The 25611-nt window shown below is 50.4% G+C and overlaps 1 protein-coding gene across 4 annotated transcripts in view; it reads right to left on the bottom strand.

Moving 5' to 3' along the window:
- The window catches only part of LOC137356962 (GON-4-like protein), an 81805-nt gene that overhangs the window by 12492 nt on the left and 43702 nt on the right, over positions 1–25611 (bottom strand). For all 4 annotated transcript variants that reach the window (XM_068022856.1, XM_068022859.1, XM_068022857.1 and 1 more), the window contains exons 21-28: positions 17126–18787; positions 9598–9838; positions 7889–8070; positions 7399–7596; positions 4665–4808; positions 3170–3313; positions 2023–2136; positions 145–340 (exon numbers count right to left, since the gene is read on the bottom strand). In XM_068022856.1, coding sequence (XP_067878957.1) covers positions 145–340; positions 2023–2136; positions 3170–3313; positions 4665–4808; positions 7399–7596; positions 7889–8070; positions 9598–9838; positions 17126–18787 — 2881 coding nt within the window. The remainder of the gene's footprint in view (positions 1–144; positions 341–2022; positions 2137–3169; positions 3314–4664; positions 4809–7398; positions 7597–7888; positions 8071–9597; positions 9839–17125; positions 18788–25611) is intronic.

Genomic DNA, 25611 nt, shown 5'->3' with positions numbered 1-25611 from the left:
TGTATGTGGGAGGACCTTCCTCCCCCACCATGACCTGAGCCTCCCACCTGTCAGCTTTCAGAGTAATTCCCATTGTCTTTCTCCCCTCCCTGGACTGTAACCCACCTGGTGCACTGAACACAGTAATAACGTTCACACACAGACCTGAAGTGGGAGTTCCACGGGGTGAGCTATCTTCGCTGTTGGAACCAGGAGCCCGAAGGTCCTCCCGCTGCTCCGGATATTCCTCCATGGGATCTCCACCTTTCCGAGGATCCTTCAATCCGGGCTGTGGGCTCCAGGCCTCCTGCACACTTGCACTCACTGAGTCTTTACTCTTCAATGTCTTCAGATCCAAGCTCTGGGAATAGAAGCAAAGACAACATCAGTAACACAGCAACAATTCAACACAGCCCAGGGACAGTGGGATAGAGTGGGCCTCCCGCAGAACAGGGGGAGTGGGATAGAGAGTGAGCCTCCCACAGAACAGAGGGAGTGGGATAGAGAGTGAGCCTCCCACAGAACAGGGGAAGTGGGATAGAGAGTGAGCCTCCCACAGCCCAGAGGGAGTGGGATAGAGAGTGAGCCTCCCACAGCCCAGAGGGAGTGGGATAGAGAGTGGGCCTCCCACAGACCATGGGGAGTGGGACAGAGAGTGAGCCTCCCGCAGCCCATGGGGACTGGGATAGAGAGTGAGCCTCCCACAGCCCAGAGGGAGTGGGATAGAGAGTGAGCCTCCCACAGAAGAGGGGGAGTGGGATAGAGAGTGAGCCTCCCACAGAAGAGGGGGAGTGGGATAGAGAGTGAGCCTCCCACAGAACAGGGGGAGTGGGATAGAGAGTGAGCCTCCCACAGAAGAGGGGGAGTGGGATAGAGAGTGAGCCTCCCACAGAAGAGGGGGAGTGGGATAGAGAGTGAGCCTCCCACAGAACAGGGGGAGTGGGATAGAGAGTGAGCCTCCCACAGACCATGGGTAGTGGGACAGACAGTGAGCCTCCCGCAGCCCATGGGGAGTGGGATAGACAGTGAGCCTCCCACAGCCCAGAGGGAGTGGGATAGAGAGTGGGCCTCCCACAGCCCAGAGGGAGTGGGATAGAGAGTGGGCCTCCCACAGACAAGGGGGAGTGGGATAGAGAGTCGGCCTCCCACAGCCCAGAGGGAGTGGGATAGAGAGTGAGCCTCCCACAGCCCAGAGGGTGTGGGATAGAGAGTGGGCCTCCCACAGCCCAGAGGGAGTGGGATAGAGAGTGGGCCTCCCACAGACAAGGGGGAGTGGGATAGACAGTGGGCCTCCCACAGACAAGGGGGAGTGGGATAGACAGTGGGCCTCCCACAGACAAGGGGGAGTGGGATAGAGAGTGAGCCTCCCACAGCCCAGAGATAGTGGGATAGAGAGTGGGCCTCTCACAGCCCACAGGGAGTGGGATAGACAGTGGGCCTCCCACAGACAAGGGGGAGTGGGATAGAGAGTGGGCCTCCCACAGCCCACGGGGAGTGGGATAGAGAGTGAGCCTCCCACAGACAAGGGGGAGTGGGATAGAGAGTGGGCCTCCCACAGCCCACGGGGAGTGGGATAGAGAGTGAGCCTCCCACAGCCCAGAGATAGTGGGATAGAGAGTGGGCCTCTCACAGCCCAGAGGGAGTGGGATAGAGAGTGGGCCTCCCACAGCCCACGGGGAGTGGGATAGAGAGTGAGCCTCCCACAGCCCAGAGATAGTGGGATAGAGAGTGGGCCTCTCACAGCCCAGAGGGAGTGGGATAGAGAGTGGGCCTCTCACAGCCCAGAGGGAGTGGGATAGAGAGTGGGCCTCCCACAGCCCAGGGGGAGTGGGATAGAGAGTGGGCCTTCCACAGGACAGGGTAGGTGGGTTACAGAGTCGGCCTTCCGCCCATGGGCAGTGAGTTTTAGAGAATGGGTGTTTCCCACTGGAAGCCGGGAACCGCTGACCAACCAATCCCTCTTTCCAAACGATCCCCCTGATCAATGAGCCCCAGCCCACCTTTCCAACTTAGTGAGCCATGTAGAGCCTGGGTTCTCAGTACCTTATCGTGTGTCTGCCCCTCCCTCCGCTTTTTGTTCCTTGGGGGTGGTGCCATTTTCTGCAGCTCATCTTCCTCCTCGAGATCTGGCAGCACGACTTCCTCGAACCCATCAAACTGTGGCACAAAGCAAAGGGTGTCTTAGGATCCAAGCATCTGTGACAGCCTGTGGAACTGTCAGTAAACAGCCCTACCCCTCCCCTTATGATTGAGAGACTATCACTGATGAAGCAACTGAAGACGGCTGCCCCAAGGTACAGCGACCTAGTGCTGTACTCTATGGAACACAGCCTTGTTGCTCAACGCAGTCATTCCCGTTCCTCCACTGGCATTTATCTCTTCCATCCAAAACTGCAACAAGGCTGTACCGAGACTGGGTTAACTCACCCCGGGGTTAGTACCGAGACTGGGTTAACTCACCCCGGGGTTAGTACCGAGACTGGGTTAACTCACCCCGGGGTTAGTACCGAGACTGGGTTAACTCACCCCGGGGTTAGTACCGAGACTGGGTTAACTCACCCCGGGGTTAGTACCGAGACTGGGTTAACTCACCCCGGGGTTAGTACCGAGACTGGGTTAACTCACCCCGGGGTTAGTACCGAGACTGGGTTAACTCACCCCGGGGTTAGTACTGAGACTGGGTTAACACTGAGACTGGGTTAACTCACCCCAGGGTTAGTACTGAGACTGGGTTAACACTGAGACTGGGTTAACTCACCCCAGGGTTAGTACTGAGACTGGGTTAACACTGAGACTGGGTTAACACTGAGACTGGGTTAACTCACCCTGGGGTTAGTAGGGGCTCGAAGCTGGTCGAGGGATGGAAGGCAGTTCCTTTGCTCACTGAGATAAGCTGGTGAGGGGGGGTGCCGGGGAGGGGTGGGTTTAAAATCAACGATTAATTCAACAGCTTCTTATTTTATCACAGCGAGATTCTGTCAGCATCATTTCCCCTGCTCGTCAGTCTGACACAACATAGGGCATGGGCATCTATCCCCCAATACCCACTCCTGTATTGTGGGATTGGGAGATGTACATTCCCAGTTTGTTAACCCCTAGCTCGCCTCTGCTCCCACTGAAGACTTAGCCTCAATCAGCACCCAGGGCCCGTTTGGAGGCTGGGTGCAGCCTCCTTGGCTCAGGTGTTCACCTCGTATTCCTTGTCTTCGGTCCAGTTCACCTCTTCAAAGTCGTTGATTCTGCTGGCAGGGGGCCTCAGCTGGTCAAAGAACAGGGAGAACTCATCCTGGAGGTGGTGATGACCCTTCAGCAGCTGCCACACCTGCACCTTCAGCTTGAGAGGGACAGAGGGGGAAGGGAAAGGTGAGTGGACAGGATGAAATGAAGGAGGCAGAGTTAGAGAGATGGATAGAGAAAAAGATTTGAAATCAGCCATTTTAAGAAGGAAATTGTGAGTATTGTTTAAATTAGTGATACTAGTTCTAAAAGCAACAAACATTCCATCAAACACTCCCAGGACAGGGACAGCACGGGGTTAGATACCGAGTAAAGCTCCCTCTACACTGTCCCCATCAAACACTCCCAGGACAGGGACAGCACGGAGTTAGATACAGAGTAAAGCTCCCTCTACACTGTCCCCATCAAACACTCCCAGGACAGGTACAGCACGGAGTTAGATACAGAGTAAAGCTCCCTCTACACTGTCCTCCATCAAACACTCCCAGGACAGGGACAGCACGGGGTTAGATACCGAGTAAAGCTCCCTCTACACTGTCCCCATCAAACACTCCCAGGACAGGGACAGCACGGGGTTAGATACCGAGTAAAGCTCCCTCTACACTGTCCCCATCAAACACTCCCAGGACAGGGACAGCACGGGGTTAGATACAGAGTAAAGCTCCCTCTACACTGTCCTCATCAAACACTCCCAGGACAGGTACAGCACGGAGTTAGATACAGAGTAAAGCTCCCTCTACACTGTCCCCATCAAACACTCCCAGGACAGGTACAGCACGGAGTTAGATACAGAGTAAAGCTCCCTCTACACTGTCCTCCATCAAACACTCCCAGGACAGGGACAGCACGGGGTTAGATACAGAGTAAAGCTCCCTCTACACTGTCCCCATCAAACACTCCCAGGACAGGTACAGCACGGAGTTAGATACAGAGTAAAGCTCCCTCTACACTGTCCCCATCAAACACTCCCAGGACAGGTACAACACGGGGTTAGATACAGAGTAAAGCTCCCTCTACACTGTCCCCATCAAACACTCCCAGGACAGGTACAACACGGGGTTAGATACAGAGTAAAGCTCCCTCTACACTGTGCTTCAACAGGACCAAGAGGGTGTCCCCTCAGTGTTCCAGAACAACAATTCCATTTCCGAAACCAACTGACTTATTAAAGGGGCCATTCCTTAAAAATCTACCATGAGCAGGAAGCTTCACCCACCCACCACCCCCCTCCCTGGCCCTGCCCTACAATCTTCTCCCAAGCTCTCTGCTGTCGAACCTCACCAATGAAAACTGTATCCAACCATTTCTTATGAGTCTGGATAGTGGGTGCTGATGGGCTATTCCACCATGGCAGGCAGTTCCTGGTCCTCACCCAATCTGAGGGGAAGAGAGAGCACTACCTATCGAGGCCTGGCTGACCCCCCGCCCCCCCCACCACACCACCTCACCTCGGCGATGTCCGGTGGAGAGCACACCATGCAGCTCTGCAAGGCCTTGATAATCTTCTGGTAATGGGACGGGTTTTCAGCGAAGCAGATCTCCAGCTGGCGAAGGAACTTGCGGCTCTTGTCAAACGCTTGCTGTTCTTCAAACTGAGGGGAGAAGACACGACACATACAGCCACTGAGACAAGCAAGGAGATTCCTCCAGCCAGAGGTGTTGGCTGAGAGCCTGGAGAAGCTGCAAAGTCACTATCTCTCATCCAGTGACTCTTGGATACACTGATGTAGTGGCTATATTACTAGACAATGCGTCCAATGGGCCTGCACTGAAGATCCAGAGAGTAAGGGATAGGGCAGGAAAATGGAGTTGTGGTGCAAGAGCAGCCATGACCTTACTGAATGGTGAAGCAGACTCTTGGGGCCCGAATGGCTCCTATTTCCAATGTTCTCAAATCCCAGTGCGGGCTGTTTGAGAACCTGATTTCAGTTTTTAAAATCTGGAAATAAAAAGCGTGCACCAGCGAAAGTGATTGTTGTAAAAACCCAACTAGCTCACGAATGTCCCTTCAGGTAAGGGATGAGCGCAGGTCAGTTAATACTGTGATTAATTACTTCCTCTGTACTGCATACGAGGGAGATCACGAGTGACACACCTACCCCCGAGGAGAGAAAATTCAGCGGGTTCGATACAAATGAAATGGATAAAAGGCTGAAATCAGATCAAACCAGGGGCAGATGGTATTTGTCCCAGAGTGATCAGAGACTGGAGAGGAGGGTCATTACGAGGGTATTACTGGATACCGGGGACGCCCCAGCAGACTGCAAACAGGCTAATGAGCGACCCAGTTCAAAGAAGAGTGACAACACAGACACAGGCATCTACCCGGTAAGTCTTGTCGGAACATGTGAGGTGAATAAACCAAGCTCCTTTAGGTGATTCTTTCTTATTAAACAGATGGGTTAATGAAGGGTTAAGAGAATCATGGAAATAAGCTGTGGCTAAGTTGATGAGAGATGGATGCTTGCCACAGGCAGGAGAGCACTATAGACCAGATAGAACTGTTAACAGGTAACAAGGTTAGGCCGGTGGATTGGAATGTGGTAAACACAAGAAGGATGGTCACCTGAGAGGACAGTGAGCACCTCGCACAGGTTAAGAACTTCATATTTCCCTTGATAAGATCACATGTTTTATTATGTAGCCACAGCTGCCCTGATGAGGACCAAATGGTCAATAACAAAGGGGTCTGGGGGCGTGGGGAGGTTGTAGGATTGAACCTAAGCAGTTTGAGACCCTGTATACGTGCTGCCTTTATTATTGGACAATGGGTTTTGGTTGTGATTGGTTTGTGGGTTTGATCCACAGTGCAGGGGTAATAAAAAAAAGTATTCCTGCGTGTGTCTGATTCTGCAGTTGACCAGCCTCCAAATATGTATATCCGTGCTATGTAGACTGTGTACTCTGGAGAAATAAAGACCTCAGCTTGAAAAGAATTGTGTATGTGACTACATCAACACATTCAGCCCAACATCCCACGGCAACTATCTACGGACATCAAATCTTACTTCCATTCCACACAAAATAACGCATTTGGTTACCAGGAGCAGACTGGTGCACTACAACCTAGTTAACTATAACCAGGAGCAGACTGGTACAACCATAACCTGGTTAACCATAACCAGAAGACTGGTACAACTATAACCCAGTCAATTATAACCTGGACGCTGAGGAAGCGTCAGCCCAGGAGGACTGTGAAAAGCTCCATGGCATGCTGTATGTTGACATTCAAAAGGATTTTGACAAAAGTTCCACACTTTGAATTAATATTCAGAGGCTGTGGGGATCCAGGATAAATGTGGACTGAACAAAGCAACTGGATGAAGGGTAGGAAAGAGGGTAATTGTCAGAGGGGCTATGGCCACGGTAAGAAGGCAAGTGCCTTCTCATTGTATCGCAGTCTCACTTCAGAAAAACTAATTTCTCTCCTGCAGTCGAATTCTCCGGTAATCCCACACACTGGAACAGGAGGAGGCCATTCAGCCCCTCGAGCTTGTTCCACCATTCAATTAGATCATGGCTGATCTGTATCTTAACTCCATCTCCCCGCCTTGGCTCTGTAACCCTTAATAACCTAATCGAGCAAATCTACCAATCTCAGTTTTGGCATTTTCAATTGAGCCCCACCCCCCAACACCAGCCTCAACTGCTTTTTGGCAGCGGTGGGGGGGGGGGGTGCGGGGAAAGAGGTCCAGATTTCCACTCCCCCTTTGTGTGAAGAAGTGCTTCCTGACATCACCCCTGATCGGCCTGGCTCGAATTTTAAGGTTCTGCCCCCTTGTTCTGGACTCCCCCTCCCCCCACCAGAGGAAATAGTTTCTCTCTATCAACCCGATTGAATTCTTTAATTATCTTAAACCCCTCGATTAGATCACCCCTTAACCTGTTATACTGGAGGGAATAAAAGCCTAGTCTACACTCAAAATTGTACCCTTTTAACCCTGGGATCATTCCGGTAAATCTACGTTGCACCCCCTCCAAGTTCAATGTATCCGTCTTGAGGTGCAGTGCCCAGAACTGAACACAGTTACTCCAGCTAACACTGTCAAGGTTTGCGTGGGAAACTCCCCCCAGCTTCTCTTTTCACTCCCTCTGTGAACCCGTATTCGCTGGGATATGAAGAGTTTGCCTGCGGCAGTCAGTTAATTCTCTCCACAGACCCTCCCACTCAGGTGATCTCACCAGTCCGCACTGCAGAGCCTGTTCAGGTAACAGAAAGGCTGCAAAGTCCTTCAGTAACTGCGGCCACTCCTGGATGATGTCGCACAGGTCTCCATAGAGGTCAACGGCAGTGCGCTGATCAGGGTTTGTCTCAAAGTCGTAGAGTATCCGCAGGAACTCTTCATACTTCCCAGGAACGTCCTGCAGAGCCTCCCGCACCTAGGGAGAGACAGGAAACAGGATCAGACAACAGCTCCAGTAATCTAACCAAGGTGGGTATTCATGCTTCGAGATCCTGGGACATGGGAATCGTACCCGAGCTAGGCAGGTGGGGGACTGAGACCCACAACCAACGTGACTCACCAGCTTTTTGCAATAAGCAGAATTTATGCAGACCAGCAAAGGTAAAATCATGGGGATAAACTGATGATGACGATGAGGCTTCGCTGTGGTACAAAATGTGACCAACTTCTCATTCATCAGAGCCCCTGGCCCATTTCACCCTGCTCACCTTGCTCAGGTACGCCTGTGCAAACGCCATGTCCTTCTGCTCCCGGAGTGGGTCGTTGTTGAGAATGTCTTCATCGTAAAGCAGTAAGAGTTTGGAGGTGTCTTTACTGACTCTCCTTCTCCCTCGCTTTGCTCGTGCCCGGCTCGAGGCCTTGCCTTTTCCCGAAAGCTTCTGACCTTCACCTGAAAATAGGAGAAAGCCACAAAATCCGATCAGGATTGTGATTCTGACTTGCCAAAGCATCCCTTACATTCTATTAACCCTTTAAAAGGGCAATATGCTGATGTGGGATCCACGAATGGCATGGTGCTCAAACCTCTGAAATTTAGGTTCCTCTCCCTCAGGCTGCAATTAATTTACAAAAGCATCCCCCCCCCCACTCCCCCATTCCACTTCCCTGGAAAACGGGCAGAGGAAGGCATGTTTCAGGGGAATGATTCCCCAGATCTTCACGTCTCCCCACAGTAGCACAGGTGAGATCAATGGGTCAGTGTGAGTGGGGCTGTGGTGTGTGTGGAAGGTGGGGGTGGTGTGCAAATCTAAGTCTCACTATTTGACAACACAGACACTAACAATCCAACCCTGAGCCGTCTAGAACCCAAAATATACAACAGTTCCAGGGAGATATAGGCAATGGGACAGGGACGGAGAGAGACACACACACAACAGTGCAGGGAGCGAGAGAGACAGACAGAAACACACACACACACACACAAAACAGGACATGGAAAGAGAGCGAGGATGAGACAGGGAAAGAGACAGACAATGGGACGGGGACAGAGAGAGAGAGAGAGAGAAATGACGAGATGGAGAGAGAGACAGGCACAAGACAGGGAGAGAGAGACAGACACACACACAAAGGGACATGGAGAGAGAGAGAGGATGAGACAGGGAGACACACAGACAGACACAGGACGGGAGTGTGAGAGAGAGAGAGAGAGAGAGAGAGAGAGAGAAAGAAACAACAGGACAGAGAGACAACCGGACAGGAAGAGAGACACACAACCGGATTGGGGGGGGGGGGGGGGGGGGGGAAGAGAGGGGATGAGCAGGAGAGGGGGAGGAAGCGCAGGAGAGCGTGAGGGGGGGGGAGGGAGTGCGGGAGACGAAGAGAGAGTAGGAGAGAGAGAGAGAAAACAGCAGTGGCAGACAAAGAGAGAGGATGAAATGGGAGCGTGGGGAAAGTACAGAGGGGAGAAAGATATCGAGAGGTGAACTGAAATACAAGGAAAGCAGAGGTTGACGTGTTCGTAAAGATCCCCTCCTCGAACACAGTGAGAGCTTGTTTAATTAATAGTGTCTATCTGCAGGAAAACCTCTTGCAAAATGGGCATTTAGGAAGGAAGGGAGGGAGAGCAGGAGTTCCTCTCGCTGCAGACAGACTGAACAGGCGACAGGTACCCTCTAAGACCTTAATCTGTCAATCTTTGTGGGCAAGCTTGGACAGCGATTGCTGGAGGCTATTCATCCAAGGAGTGCATCACCACCAAGCCAGATCTTGTCCTCACTGGAGACAAGCACAAGTGGATCGGAACAACGTTTGCCCGCACTCTCCACTCACCCCAGCTGACATGGCTCCATGCTGTATCAGGCAGGGTCTGGACCCGAGGACTGTACTTATAGCAGAGGGGGAGGAGGAACACCCCGCCCCGTCACCCCCCACTAACCCCAGTACGTGTGTTTGGGGAGGAACTGGGCGCCTCTCCTACCTCGTAAGCAGCTCCTGGCGTTGATCTCCCCATGCGCTGTGGGAAACTTGGTGCGCCGCATCTCTGCTGCCACCATTTCCCCCACCGCCCCGTCTGTCTCCTTCTGCAGCAGGTCTAGCCCCTCACCCTCCTCCTCCTCCTCGGGCTCCGAATTCTCCTCCTGTGAGTTCTCTTCCTCCGAGTCGCCCTCCTGGCTGAGCCTCCGCTCTGAGGCCAGCCACGTTAGCTTCTCCATCGTTTCCTATAGGGCATGGCCAGGGATAAAAGATCTCAATGACCACACAGTTACTGAGCGCCACTTTGTTCCCCACCTCATCATTACTGTCCTTTCACCCCCACCCCCAAATGTGCTGGGGAAATTCGCCCACCCTCGAGGTTAGACGATGCCAGGCACATATTCGATTAAGGGGAGCATCACAGCCAAGCCTGACCCTGACCTGATTAGTTTAAGGGGGGGAGGGGGAGAGATGATGATGGAATCTAGGGTGAGCCATCCTCGGACAAGGGGTGTGGCCTTGGCTAGTCATCACGTTTATACATTAACTGTTCCTTAGGAATGTACTAGGCATGGGAGTTGAGATAAGATGAGTGTTGCTGAAACAGAATGTACTTTTCTGTCTCGCGCTGTGGACTACAGTATCAGCTGCAAGGCCAATGGTGAGATAGATATGTAAACGAAGGATTGAAAGAATGCTGTATCCCATTGGTATAGAGCAAATGCTCGACTGAAATACCATTGGTATTTTTAAATGCAAATTAAGGATAGAAATTATTATTGTAAGACTATTGGTTACAGAATACTATAAGTGCCAATGTTTTGCGGAAACTCTTCAGAACATTGCAGTGAGCCCCACTGTGGGCCGCGCTGTGGCTGTTCTCCTTGTGCACAAGTCAATAAAAGTAGGTTGCGAGTACTCACCGTGCCAAGTCTGTTTATTTCACAACACTTTCTTGGAGGTTCCGCCGAGATGACAAACCCCCGGAGTGCTAGCACGGGAGAATAGCGTGGTGCCTCGCTGGTCAATGGCTCGATGACCGCGGCTGCCTGATTTCGGCATTACGAGGTTTTGGCCGAGGAAACGCACACGCTCACCTGTGTAGCACTACCGGGGTAAGTCCAAAGGTTTGAGGGAGGTTCGAGTCCCCAGAATAGGTTTGAGGGAGGTTCAAGGCCCCATCTGAATGTTTTAGTGAAATTTCAAGTGAGTAAAAACAAGTTACTGTGTGTTTTGATTCGAATGCGTGAATGTTGGAAGCTTCCATGAATGTGGGATGTGCAGCTTGTGTTCTGTAGAACCGACTGTCGTTAACTCTTTGTTGTCTGGCCTTAATGATGAAAGAATGAGTCTGTTACTTTTTCTATTTTTACAGGTGTATATTTTGTGTGCACCTTGAGTCATGTTTTGGTTGTGAATTAGTTGAACCTGTGTGTGTTCCTTGGCATCGGAATTTGACAGAGATTTTGGTGCTTTGAATTCATAACCCATTACAGGAATCAATTTTCTAAGTTGTTTGGAATTGAATAAGTGTGAAAAGTGATTGTTGAGTGTATTCATTTCAATTTAAGATTGTGCACCCAGGAATGGGATATAAAATTGAATTATATTTTAAGTTAAAGTTTTATTTTTATTTTAAAAGTTGGTTTTGCAACTGTGAAAAGGCAATGAACAATTTTGTAAGAGATAAGCTTCAGCCTTGAAGGTCTGAAGATGTTTGGCAGAAACCCAATTTGAAGTTTAAAACACTGCTTTAATTGGAGTCCCAGTTTCAGATCTGTTCTTTATTTTTGGAGTTTAAATTAAAGACATGTTTTATTGACTGTATTTAAGTAGCAAATGTCTGGAATTGGATATTGGTTTAAGGGAGAGAAGGATAAACAAAGGAGATATAGGAAATATTCTGTCTGTTTAAAGTTTGTTTAAGAAGCTGGTGTTAAATCTTTTGTTATAAGAATGTTAAATAACTTCTTTAGTTTTTGGTTTTATTACAGTCATTTGAAAAGGCGCCTGAAGAAAGAAGAAAAATGACGTAATTTACCATCTTTAAAAAAAAGCACTATTTATTCTGTTCTGTGTGTAGTTAATAAGTATTATAAGTTAATAAGTCTGAGTTAAGTTTATACGATTAAGGTTAATTGACCTGTTAAGTTGAAAAAAACTGGAAATTTCATTTATGACCACTTTCAAGTTTAGCATGTCAAGTTTTGGGGGAATCTTAAGTTCCGGACATAAGACTCAGTCATATAACATTGGCAGCTTTGATTTTTAAATATTTATTACAGTGAATTGGAATTTGGAATCAACTTTGTTATAAAAAAAATCCTGGCATTAGGAATCTCTTACAAAAGATGCTAAAAATTTGCCAACAATTGCAGTTTGATCTAAAATGCTGTCTTTCCTGATGGAGATGCTTTCCCTTGAAGTTGATAATGTTACTAATGATTTTGTTGTTTTCAAACCCTAAGGATACCAAAAGGCTTGAAAAAAAGTTTAAAATGGAGAGTAGTTCTTTTCGATCAGAAAAAAAAGGTTACGTAAAGTGACGCAGCTGAGAATGTTTTGCTCCGCCCCCCTTGGAGACAAACACAGAACTTAACCCTGCTGCAGCTATTGTTTTTCCATTTAATCCACCACACAATTTTTGCATTGCTGAGAGTAAAATTTATATATGTTGGACATTATTAAATCTTAAATTTCTAAATTGACAGATATAATTGGACAAATTCACCCATTGGGCTCAGGGGCAGAGCCACAATGGATTCTTTGTATTTTTTTAAGCAGGTGACGGCAGGTTCCAAGGCCACATGAGAACTGATGCCACAGCAAGAGATCCAGCAGCTTTAAGAATTTAAGAACTTAATTGCAGACATCAAATGTCACAGCATCTTTATCAATGAGACAAAGTGCTGGAGAAGGAGAGATAGTTGCAAGCACTTCTGTCTTTAATGTAAAAAATGCAATACCACCAAGTCTGGGCATAAGAAATTGGAATCGATAAACACAATTTAATTAATATGAGTGGTTATTTAAAGCACTCAAAGGGAAATTTATCTGATATTTAAGAGGACAATCAAAGTTTTAGAAAACAAAAAAACAAAACAGTCTAAGTGGTTTACTGTGTTGGACATTAGCAATGGGTTCTGGTCCTTACCACTGGCACAAGAGTGATCATTCCTCATTTTACCCTACGTTATGGAAATTGGAAAAGAGATAGTTGGAACAACATTGTCTGAGTGTAGTCTGGAAAACCAGGTGGTCATATGTCCTTACCCTATACATAAAAAAGCAGAGTCAAAATGTGGATTTAATGCCACTGTAAATTACACCATGGAGACTAGGAAAGCATTGTCAGGGTTAACCCATGTGGCCTATATGGGAAAGGGGAGATATTGCTTAACCACCACAGCGAAGGACATAACCGGACTTGTCCAGTGAGCAACAGTATATTTTGTTACAACCCACAAATACCAACCAGAGTAGGGAAGATGGAGTTGATAGAGATACATAAACGAAAGTCAGAAACGATAACTGTGACAGAAAGTATTAAGGAGGATTTGACAAATTACCTCCGGGAATATGAATATACTATTCAGCCATTGCCCACACGCTTGGGTAAAGAGAGACAGCAGCTAGAAGTCATTGCTGTAGTGTACTACAATCTGGAACAACAGTCGAAGAAGCTACAAGATGAGATTGACAAGATAAACGATTCTACCTGGCAGGAGGACTTATGGAACTGGGGGTCAAATATGCAGATACTCCCCTGGTTTAGAATTATCTCCCATGTCCTGATAGTGGTTTTGGGTATCATGGTGTTAGATGTGACCTACTTAATTTGGCAACTTAAGAAATTAATTAGGCAATGTGCGAGGATGTATGAACACAGGATGGACAGCTACCCGAAAGGTAATCAGTATTCGAACTGGCTCTATAAAAGATGGACAATTAGTTATACCACACAAGGGTGATTGTATAACCCATTCGTATATACTTAAAATGAATTAATGAATGATCAACTTGCTCTAAGAATGAAATTGCAGCTGTGTTATGTTCACACAATTGATTGATTATGTAATGGTGATGATTTAATTTCTCACGGGGATGATCAGGGTGGCACAGCAGATGTGGTTTGCACCACAATTTTCCATCATGGCAGGAAGGGTTGCCGCACAGTGCCTGCTCTGCCAACGCCATAACCCAGGAAAGATGCCTTCTTTTGTACATTTACAAATGGACTTTATACAAATGCCTAAATGTATGGGATACAACTATGTGCTGCTATTACTGTAGCCAAGTTACTGTTACGTGAATATGTGCCTAGATTTGGAATCCCTGAAATCATATCTAGCGACAATGGCCCTTGACTTCTTGCTGGCAGCACAAGGTTGGGGGTGGGGGGGGGGTCTGTGCAGCTATTAATGAGACATGTTGCTTCTACGTGAACGAGGATCAGAGGATTGAGACGGATTCAGGACCAGGTGCGCCTCCTCCACTCAGCGGCTCAGGAAAAGCCCTTTGACTGGTGGGGGTGGCTCCCTGACATCTGCGGGTGGTTTGGGGACCGTTTCAGAACTCCTCAAATACCTTGTCGTGGGTCTTGCCCTGCTCATCAATCTGTACGTTGTCATCCAACTCTTCCTCTGTTGCATCCGCTCCGTTTGCCGGTCACAGAACCTCCAAGGTCCTGGTGACAGTCCAACGACCCATCTCCTCCCTCTCCTCAGGAACCAGGACCCCACTAAGGATGAAGCCCAGCGACTAGCAGACAGAGAACTTGAGTGAGGACTGGGGATTGTCCTTTCAGGACAAAAGGGGGGAAGTGTGGAATCTAGGGTGAGCCATCCTCGGACGAGGGGTGTGGGTTTGGCTAGTCATCACGTTTATACATTAACTGTTCCTTAGGAATGTACTAGGCATGGGAGTTGAGATAAGATGAGTGTTGCTGAAACAGAATGTACTTTTCTGTCTCGCGCTGTGGACTACAGTATCAGCTGCAAGGCCAATGGTGAGATAGATATGTAAACGAAGGATTGAAAGAATGCTGTATCCCATTGGTATAGAGCAAATGCTCGACTGAAATACCATTGGTATTTTTAAATGCAAATTAAGGATAGAAATTATTATTGTAAGACTATTGGTTACAGAATACTATAAGTGCCAATGTTTTGCGGAAACTCTTCAGAACATTGCAGTGAGCCCCACTGTGGGCCGCGCTGTGGCTGTTCTCCTTGTGCACAAGTCAATAAAAGTAGGTTGCGAGTACTCACCGTTTATTTCACAACAGTGGCATAGTGGTAATGTCACTGGAATAATAATCTAGAGGGCACAGGTTCAAATCCCACCATGGCAGCTGGTGGAATTTAAATTCAATCAATTGATAATTTCAATTAATCAATAAAAAAAAACTCTGGAATTGAAAGCTAGTCTCAGTAAGGGGGCCATGATCCTATCAACGATTGACATTAAAAACCCATCTGGTTCACTGATGTTCTTTAGGGAAGGAAATCTGCCATCCATCCTGGTCTGGCCTACATGTGACTGCAGACCCACAGCCATGATACTGACTCTTAACTGCCCTCTGAAATGGCCCAGCAAGACACTCGGGTTCAAGGACAATTAGGGGATGGGTAACAAATGCTGGCCTTGCCAGCGACACCCCCACCTGATGAAAGGTGTGTTTAACCTGGCCTGTCCCTTTCAGGACTGTGGATCAGGTAACTCCCTACGGGGTAAGGGGTCTAACCAGATAAATCCAGGGGACGGTAACTGCTGGAAAACTCAAGTAATCAATTAAATTTCAGACTTTGGGTCATCAGAACCCCAGCAAGAAAGGACATCATAAAAAAAAAAGTGCAAGTAAAAATCCAGCATGCACTCGATGGGCCAAATGGCTGTGACTAAAACAAAGATTATTCGACATCCATTATCCTGATGGACACACACTATAACTAGCGAATCTTGGAGACCCCGCTGAGGTGAGGTGGGGGGTGGGGGGGGACACAAGATGCCCCTTCTTTATAAGGGCAGGAACATTACACCATGTAAACGCCATGCATTCAGCAGCTGACGTGTGAGCGTGTGCCCCTTTTAGTCTCCCAAGTCTAACTGCAGTTAAGTAAACAATGGGTGAGTTTGTACCAAGGTCACCTGTGGGGACCAGTGCCTCACATATAGTGAGCAGTGGTGCAGTGACGTGTGTGATGTAGGCAAACCCAGCAGCTACTGGACACTGCGGATAACTCTGCTCTTCCTTGAATAGTGTCTTGCGATCTCAACCATCCTGAACTTCAGAAACAGGTAGACACGGACTCAGTGTCATAGCCACAGTCCCTCCCTCGACTGAAACCATGTGCCTCACCTTGGGAGCTGCCATGCCCTGATAGAAACACCCTTTGCTCCCCTAACAACATCCACTTTGCCCTTAGAGTCAGAGTTATAACAGCACAGAAACAGGCCCTTCAACCCATCGTCTCTCTGCCAGCCATCAAGCCTATCTATTCTAATCCCATTTTCCAGCACTTGGCCCGTGGCCTTGTATGCTATGGCGTTTCAAGTGCTCATCTAAATACTTCTTAAATGTTGTGAGGGTTCCTGCCTCTACCAACCCTTCAGGCAGTGCGTTCCAGATTCCAACCACCCTCTGGGTGAAAAAAGTTTTCCTCAACTCCCCTTTAAACCTCCTGCCCCTTACCTTAAATCTATGCCCCCTGGTTATTGACCGCTCCGCTAAGGGGAAAAGTCTCTTCCTATCTATCCTATCAATGCCCCTCATAATTTAGTACACCTCAATCAGGTCCCCCCTCAGCCTTCTCTGCTCTAAGGAAATCAACCCTAGCCTTTTCAGTCTCTCGTCATAGCTGAAACGCTCCAGCCCAGGCAACATCCTGGTGAATCTCCTCTGCACCCTCTCCAGTGCAATCACATCCTTCCTATAGTGCGGTGCCCAGAACTGTACACAGTATTCCAGCTGTGGCCTAACTAGCGTTTTATACAGCTCCATCATAACCTCCCTTCTCTTATATTCTATGCTTCGGCTAATAAGAGGAAGGCATATGGGATACTTTCCAACCACCTTATCTACCTGTGCTGCTGCCTTCAGCGATCTATGGACAAGTACACCAAGGTCCCTCTGACACTTTGTATTTCCTAGGGACCTACCATCCATTGTATATTCCCTGGCCTTGTTAGTCCTCCCAAAATGCATCACCTCACACTTCTCAGGATTAAATTCCATTTGCCACTGCTCCGCCCATCTTACCAGCCCTTCTATATCGTCCTGTAATCTAAGGCTTTCCTCCTCACTATTTACGACACCATCAATTTTCGTGTCATCTGGAACTTACTGATCATACCTCCTATATTCACCTCTAAATCATTAATGTACACTACAAACAGCAAGGGTCCCAGCACCGATCCCTGTGGTACACCACTGGTCACAGGCTTCCACTCACAAAAACAACCCTCGACCATCACCCTCTGTTTCCTGCCACTAAGCCAATTTTGGATCCAATTTGCCATTAACCACTCACCTGGAGCTCTGGGACAGAGAGCGCTGACTCCTCAGAGGCCGACGATAAGACTTCTTCATCTTCCTCATCCTGCGTCAGGTCATCAAAATCCTCATCCTCCTCTTCCTCCTGTCCGTCTTTATCTGATTTGTCCATCTGAGTTTTCAGATCCTCCGGGCTCACTGCAGACTCCTCAGCGCTAATAACCTCATCGGATTTCTCAGGAAGCCTCTCGGCAAACTCCTCTTCAACCATCGTCTGTCTAGGCGGGCTTGGTGATTCCTCTTTATCCTCTTCGGTGGTCGATATTCGCCCCTTTGGGGAAGGGTTCTCAGGAAGAGCTCCAGCTTCTGGTTGCTGCATTGAACTGGCTGAGCTTTCCAAGGGAGTTTCAACGTCCAGCTCCTGGCCGAGATCCAGAATGACCTGTCTCTTCTCCGTGGTCTTCAGAGGCTCCTGACAAGGAGTTCCGGACAAGCTCTCCGATCTAACTGACCATTTCACAGCCTCGGCTTCAGATAGTGGTTGCTCCAAGTCTTTGGATGGCTCATTCGCCCTAGCAGAGGGGGGTTCCGGCAAATCTTCAACTGTCCCCACATCCATATCGTCTTCCCGCTCGGTCTTCACCAGGCGCTCCTCAGAGGGGGAGCTGCAAGTTTCTTGCACGTTTTTGGGATGGCAACTTTGAGGACTAGGAGATTCCTTCAGCTGTTCCCCCTCTCTCGTGCCTACGGAGTCCGCAGCCTTACTCTTTGCCGACTGACTGGAAGGCTCTTGACCAGCGTGGTGGGGGGAAGCTAACCCGTTCTCTGAGTCCCCCTCACGTTGATCAGACGTGTCTCCACTCAGAAGCGGGTTCTCTCCGCCGGAAGCCGTGGGTGTCTGGTTTCCCGCTGAGCCTCCGGCACCGGTCGGAGAGCCTGTGGGAGGTGTCACCACTGGCTGGGTCAAGGGGCAAGCAAAGGTTGCGGGGCTCACCACCATGGTTGCTACACGGAGGGTCTGCCCCGCGGGGACATCGATGGCCGCCGGCAGCGGGTGGATCATGTTACACCCGCCTGCCAGACTGACCAGCTTCACGCCAGCAGGCACCGTCAGAATGACGGGGGCTCGCTGGATGGGCACCGGGACGATGGCGGGACGGGGGCGTCTGCTCTTTGGGTCATTTCTCCCAGGCCGCCTGCCCCGGGGTTTCCTGGCAGCAGAGCAGGGGCTTAGCCAGGGGGAGGGGGACGGCTTGCTCACGCCGAGCTGAGGAAGGCCCGGGGCTTGCGGGATGTGGATGATAGGAAGGGGTGGCCCCGAAGGGGCGGGCTGGATCAGGCGGGGCCGAGGTCGGACATAGTGCTTCGATGGCAGCAGGGGCCCCGGCTGCTTCGAGGCCACCTTCTTCACCGCTGGGTGGATCAGGACAGGTTTGCCCGCTGAGGGCCTGCGTTTCCGTCGCCGCAACTCCTTCTTGCTGAGGTGGCTGACCTTGGGTTTCAGCAGCAGGACCACGCCCTCAGGGATCAGCAGGAGCCCAGCTGCTGACTGCCCACTCCTCTCAGGCCCTTGACCTCCTGCCTGCTCGGGGTGCTGTGTGTCCAGGGAGGTCGTGCCGGGTTCAGCCGGCTCCTTAACACCACATCTGGCATCGTCCTTATTCTGCTCGAACCACCTATGGATCACTGGCAAACTCCTCTGCAAGAAGAAGGGAGAACGACTGAGTTACTCCCTACAGCGGAAGATTCTTAGAAACACATATAAACAGGAATTAGGAACAGGAGTAGGCCACTCAGCCCCTCAGGGCTGCTCCTCCATTCAACAAGATCAAGGCTGATCTGATCTGAACCTCAACTCCACATTCCCGCTTACCCCCAATAACCTTTCACCCCCTTGCTTATCAAGAATCTATCTATCACTGCCTTAAACATATTGAAAGACTCTGCTTCCACCACCTTTTGAGGAAGAGAATTCCAAAGACTCACCACCCTCGAAGAAAAAAGATTTCTCCTCATTTCTGTCTTAAATGGGTGACCCCTTATTTTTAAACAGTGACCCCTAGTTCGAGATTCCTTTCTACATCCACCCTGTCAAAACCTCTCAGGATCTTATATGTTTCAATCAAGTCACCTCTTACTCTTCTAAATTCCAGTGGATACAAGCCTAGCCTGTCCAATCTTTCCTCATAAGACAACCCGCCCATTCCAGGTATTAGTCTAGTAAACCTTCTCTGTACTGTCTCCAACACATTTACAGCCTTCCTTAAATAAGGAGACCAGTACTCTACACAGTACTCCAGATGTGGTCTCACCAATGCCCTGTATAGCTGAAGCATAACCTCCCTACTTTTGTATTTAATTCCCCTCGCGATAAACGATAACATTCTATTAGCTTTCCTAATTACGTGCTGTAATTACAGTTAATTACACTAACCTTTTGCAATTCATTCACTAGGACACCCAGATCCCTCTGCATCTCAGAACTCTGCAATCTCTCACCATTTAGATAATATGCTTCTTTTTTATTCTTCCTGCCAAAGTGGACAATTTCACATTTTCCCACATTATACTCTATTTGCCAGATCTTTGCCCACTCACTTAACCTATCTACATCCCTTTGTAGCCTCCTTATGTCCTCTTCAGAACTTACTTTCCTATCTATCTTTGTCATCAGCAAATTTAGCAACCATACCTTTGGTCCCTTCATCCAAGTCATTGATATAAATTGTAAAAAGTTGAGGCCCAGCACTGATCCCTGTGGTACACCACTCATTACATCTTGCCAACCAGAAAATGACCCATTTTTGCCTATTGTTTCCTGTTAGCTAACCAATCTTCTATCCATGTCAATATGTTACCCCCTACACCATGAGCTTTTATTTTCTACAATAACCATTGATGTGGCACCTTATCAAATGCCTTCAGGAAATCTAAGTACAATATATCCACTGCTTCCCCTTTATCCACAGCACATATAACTCCCTCAAAGAACTCCAATAAATTGGTAAAGCATGATTTCCCTTTCACAAAACCATGTTGACTCTGCCTGATTACATTGAATTTTTCTAAATGTCCTACTATAACATCTTTAATAATAGCTTCTAACATTTTCCCTAAGATAGATGTTAAGCTAACTGGCCTGTAATTTCCTACTTTCTGTCTCCCTCCCTTTTTGAATAAAGGAGTTACATTCGCTATTTTCCAATCTAACGGAATCTTCCCCGAATTTTACGGAATTTGCAAAAATTAAAACCAACGCATCAACTATCTCACTAGCCACTTCTTTTAACAGCCGAGGATGAAGCCCATCAGGACCCGGAGACTTGTCTTAAATGGGCACAGCTCCAAGAATTTGTTCAGTACCACTTCCCTGGTGATTGTAATTTTCTTGAGTTCCTCCCTCCCTTCCATTTTCTGATTTACAGCTATTTCTAGGATATTACTTATATCCTCTACAGTGAAGACCGATGCAAAACTACCTGTTCAATTCACCTACCATCTCCTTATTTTCCATTATTAATTCCCCAGACTCACTTTCTACAGGACCAACACTCACTTTGTTCACATTTCTTTTTTAAAAACTATAAAAACTCTATTTTTATATTTCTTGCCAGCTGTCTCTCATACTCGCATTTTTCCCTCCTTATTAATCTTTGTCATTCTTTGCTGTTTTTTATAGTCTGTCCAATCTTCTGACCTCCCTCCCACCTTTGCGCAATTAGATGCTTTTTCTTTAATTTTGATACTATCTTTAATTTTTTAGTTAAACACAGCTCAGCACGAGGCCATTCAGCCCATTGTGCCTACGCCAGCTCAACAGAAGAGCTAACCAATTAGTCCCACTTTCCCCAGTCACCCTGCAAATAATTATCCAATTCCCTTTTCAAAATGACAAGAGAATCGGTTTCCACCGTCCTTTGAAGCAGTGCATTACAGATGGACAGTGTGGAGGGAGCTTTACTCTGTATCTAACCCCGTTTTTTTTTTCTTTGAGATTGAAAGGTATCATGAGTGAAATTTACTCTGTATCTAACCCCCGTGCTGTACCTGTCCTGGGAGTGTTTGATGGGGACAGTGCAGAGGGAGCTTTACTCTGTATCTAACCCCGTTTTTTTTAAATTTTTGTATCTAAAACTTTTTTTTTTCCCCAAGGTGGCCTTTGTACCCCAGGCCCCTTTTATATATTTCATGTCGAGGGGGCCTTTATTCCTCAGGCTCCCTTTATATACATTTTTTTTTTAAAATACCTTTATTAAAAACAGATAAATAAACCAAAAACTCAAATTAAAATGCCATTCTCTGCGTCGATGATGCACTCCAGTCCTTGTGGTGCCCACCGGTCGCGGAAGGCCTCAAGCGTACCGGCGGACACCACATGCACCTTCTCCAGGGACACCCGGGCGCGAACGTAACTGCGGAAGAGGGGCAGGCAATCGGGGAGGACGGGCCCCCCGACGGCCCGCAACCTGGACCTGTGAATTGCCACCTTGGCCAGGCCCAGGAGCAGACCGACGAGGAGATCCTCCTCCCGGCCCACGCCCCTCCGCACCGGGTGCCCAAAGATCGGGAGCGTGGGACTGAAGTGCAGACAGAACTTGAGGAGCAGCAGCCCCTTCAAATACTCAAAGAGGGGCTGCAACCTCGCACACTCCATATATACGTGAAACATGGACTCGTCCAGGCCACAGAAAGTACAGGCGGCCTGGGAGTCCGTGAACCTACTTAAAAGTCTATTGCACGGGACTGCCTTGTGCAACTCCCACCACCCCAGGTCCCCGATGTAAAGAGGGAGGATTCCCGCGGAGAGAGACCTCCATCGGGGTTTCCCCTCGTCGCCAGACGGCAACGCGGACCGCCAGGGCGTGTCCAGCCGGCTGATGAGGGCGAGGAAGTGGAGAGTGTGCAAGAGCAGCCCGTACGGGAAACCCCTCCGCGTCAATTGGAATGGCACGGAGGACATTTCCGAGAGGGGGCTCGTGTAGCGCAGGACCGGCTCCCAAGGAGGGTTTCGGGTCCTGGGTCCGATTAGCAGGTCCAGCCGAGCGGGAGTCAGCTCCGCCGGGAACGCTCCGCTCTCCGGAGCCCCCCCTGCTCTCAGGAACCCCCTCGTAACCCGCAGTGAGGGACATCCCAGGGGCTTCGGCTACTCCTCCGCCCGCCAGTCCATCCCCGGAGTCGGCCGCCCGGACAGCCGAGGCGCTCTCCTCCGCCAGCAGGGGAGCGCACTGACTGGAGGCGACCATGTTCCAGACTCAGAATAGAACCCAGTAAAAGACAGGCAACTCCCTCAGAGAGACGAGGCTAACGGACTCCACCGGGAGCTGCGTGTCGTCTTGAAGGCAGTGACACTGGCGGAAAAAATACGTCGCCAACGCACGCCATCTGGGAGGACGCTCGACGTACAGGTATCTCTGCAGGGTCCGAAGGCGGAGAGTCGCAGCCCGAGTGCGGACGCACACCAGCGACTGGCCGCCCTCCTCAATCGGGAGACTCAGGACCGCGGCAGAGGCCCAGTGTTTCCTCTTGCCCCAGAAGAAATCGACGAGTTTCTTCTGGATCTTGTTGGCAAATGCAGGGGGCGGGGCCAAAGTGACCAACCGGTACCACAGCATCGAGGCCACCAGTTGGTTTATGACCAGTGCTCAGCCCCTGCAGGAAAGCACTCGGAGCAGTCCTGTCCAGCGCCCCAGCCGAGTGGTGAATTTCGCCTCCAACTCCTGCCAGTTTGCCGGCCAGGCTTCCTCAGCGGGGCTAAGGTGGACTCCCAGATAGAGGAGGTGTGTGGTGCTCCACGCAAAAGGAGTTAACTCCTCCGGCAGGGAGTCCACCCACCACTGACCCACCAGGAGACCAGAACATTTCTCCCAATTGATCCTCGCAGAGGACACGGCAGAAAAGTTCTGCTGGCAGTCGCGCATCCTCCGCAAGTCAACAGGATCTGTGACCGCGAGGAACACGTCGTCGGCGTAAGCTGAGAGGACGACCCGCATGGCCGGCTCGCGCAGAGCCAATCCCGTCAACCTCCTGCGAAGCAGTCACAGGAACGGCTGCAAGCAGATGGTATACAATTGGCCGGACATGGGGCACCCCTGACGCACTCCTCTCCCAAATCGAAGGGGCGCCGTCAAGGACCCGTTAACTTTGACTAGACACTCTGCGGCGGCGTATAAAAGTCGGACCCGGGACACGAAATGCGGCCAGAGACCGAAAGCGCGCAGAGTCCCGAAAAGGTATTCGTGATCCACCCTGTCGAACGCCTTCTCCTGATCAAGGGAGAAAGGCGACCAACTGACCAGTCCTCTGGGAAAGATGGATCAGGTCCCGGACCAGGTGGATGTTGTCTTGGATGGACCGGCCCGGGACCGTGTAGGACTGGTCGGGGTGGATCATGTGGGCCAGCACGGAGCCCAGGCGGGTAGACATAGCCCGGGCAAAAATCTTAGAATCCGTGCTGAGGAGGGAGACCGGATGCCAGTTTTTAATCAGGCGGAGATCGTCCCTCTTCGGCAGCAGGACGATGACCGCCCTGCGCCACGAGAGGGGCATCTCCCCGGTCGCCAGGCTTTCCCCCAGGACGTCCCAGAACGCCCTGAGGAACTCCACGGTCAACCTGTCCAGCCCTGGGGATTTGCCCCTCGAGAGCTGGTGGAGGGCGCTGGTCAGCTCCGCCAATGTGAGCGGAGCCTCCAATCCTTCGGCGCCCTCCGGGCTGACCTGCGGCAGGTCCTCCCACAAAACTCTGCGCGCGTCCTCCCTGGATGGATCCGGAGAGAACAACGCACTGTAATAAGTACGGACCAGGAGGCCCATTCCCTCCGGATCCGTGATGGAGGATCCGTCGTCGGCCAGCAGCCCAACGAGCTGCTTACGGACCCCCGCCATTTTTCCAGTGAGTAGAAGGGTAAGGCGCGGTCCAAATCTTCCAGGATCTGGATCCGCGACCTCACGTACGCGCCTCGGGACCCTATGAGCTGCAGGTCCCTCAGCGTGCCCTTCTTCGCTTTGTACTCCTGCCACAGGGTCGGGTCCACGACGGCATGACCGAGGCGTGACTCCAAGTCGAGCTCCTCCCTCTCAAGGCGCCCGATCTCGGCTTCCCGCCTCTTGGTCGACCCCTTCGCGTACTCCTGACAGAAGACGCAGATGTGAGTCTTGCCCACATCCCACCATAGCCTCAAGGAGGGGAAGCCCCCCTACCTCCTCCTCCAGTCGGCCCAGAATCGACGGAACGAGTCCCGGAATCACTCGTCCTCCAGCAGCCGGTTGTTAAAGTGCCAGTACGCGGACCCCGCCCGCGTGCGGATCGGAATGAACTCCACCCACACCAGGCGGTGGTCCGAGCACGGCACCAGCCGCAAGGTGGCTGCCGAGACGCGGGAGACGTACGCCTGCGAAATGTAGAGGCGGTCGATTCGCGACCCTCCTCCTCCAGACCTCCACGTGAAGGCACTGGAGTCGGGATGGAGATTCCGCCAGACGTCCACCAAGTTCAGGGAGCTGATTAGTCCTCTCAACTTCTCCACCGATGCTTGGCCGCGCTGGGGACCGGAGCGATCCCCCACCTCGAGGGTACAGTTAAAATCCCCCCCCCCCCCCCCCCCGCCGAGGATGATGCACTCGCCGCTATCGATGGAGCTCAAAAGAGCGGACACTTCTTCAAAGAAGCGCGCTTGCAACGTGCCAGTCCTCTGCGGGTACACGTTCACAAAGTGGAGCGGCACGCTACCCAGGCTAACAGCGAAGTGGAGCAAGCAGCCCGGCACCAGCTCCTTGACCCCCAAGATCTCCGGCTGAAAAGTCGGGGCCAACAAGATAGCCACCCCACTAGAAATAGGCGTGAGGTGACTCATGTAGACCCCACCCTGCCACTCCAGGAGCCAGGTGGCTTTGTCTCCCGGAACGGTGTGGGTTTCCTGCAGAAAGCTCACCGCGTATCTCCCTTCCCTGAGGACTGAGAGATTGTGAAATCTGCGGTGAGACCCCCTGCTGCCGTTGATGTTGAGGCTGGCTATGGTTATCTTCATGTCAAAGGTACTTAAAACCCGTCACCAACACCTCAGTGAGGAGGGAGCGGAAGTGCACATGGCCCTCCACTCCCCCAGCAACCCCTTGAGGAACACATTAAATTGGCGCCTCTCAACCAGTTTCACACCCGCGCCCTTGCCCGCTTTCTTGAGGGCGACATGGACGGACTGGATGATCAGCGCCAGACTCGACCAACGGCCGAGGGCCAGCTGAACTTTACTGCGGCGACCCCTGCATGCCACGAGGAAATCCTGGAGTTCCGCTCTGGGGAAGAGAGGAGACTCGGAGGGAGACCTCACTGGCGATGGAATCAAGGTCGTCCTCCGTGCCCCACACCGAATCCCAAGCCTCACCACCACACACTGTTGGTTGGACGTCCTGGCCGCGCCAGCTGGTCCCACCTCCGTCACGATCCTACCCCCAGGATCGATGGCGGAGGAGTCCTCTCTGGGTTCTAGAATGGAACTGGAGCCTGTGGGCGCCAGCAGTTCAGGACCC

This window comes from Heterodontus francisci, chromosome 46 (assembly GCF_036365525.1).
Source record: "Heterodontus francisci isolate sHetFra1 chromosome 46, sHetFra1.hap1, whole genome shotgun sequence".
Lineage (NCBI taxonomy): Eukaryota > Metazoa > Chordata > Chondrichthyes > Heterodontiformes > Heterodontidae > Heterodontus > Heterodontus francisci.
This window is presented reverse-complemented; position numbering and strand designations above follow the sequence as displayed.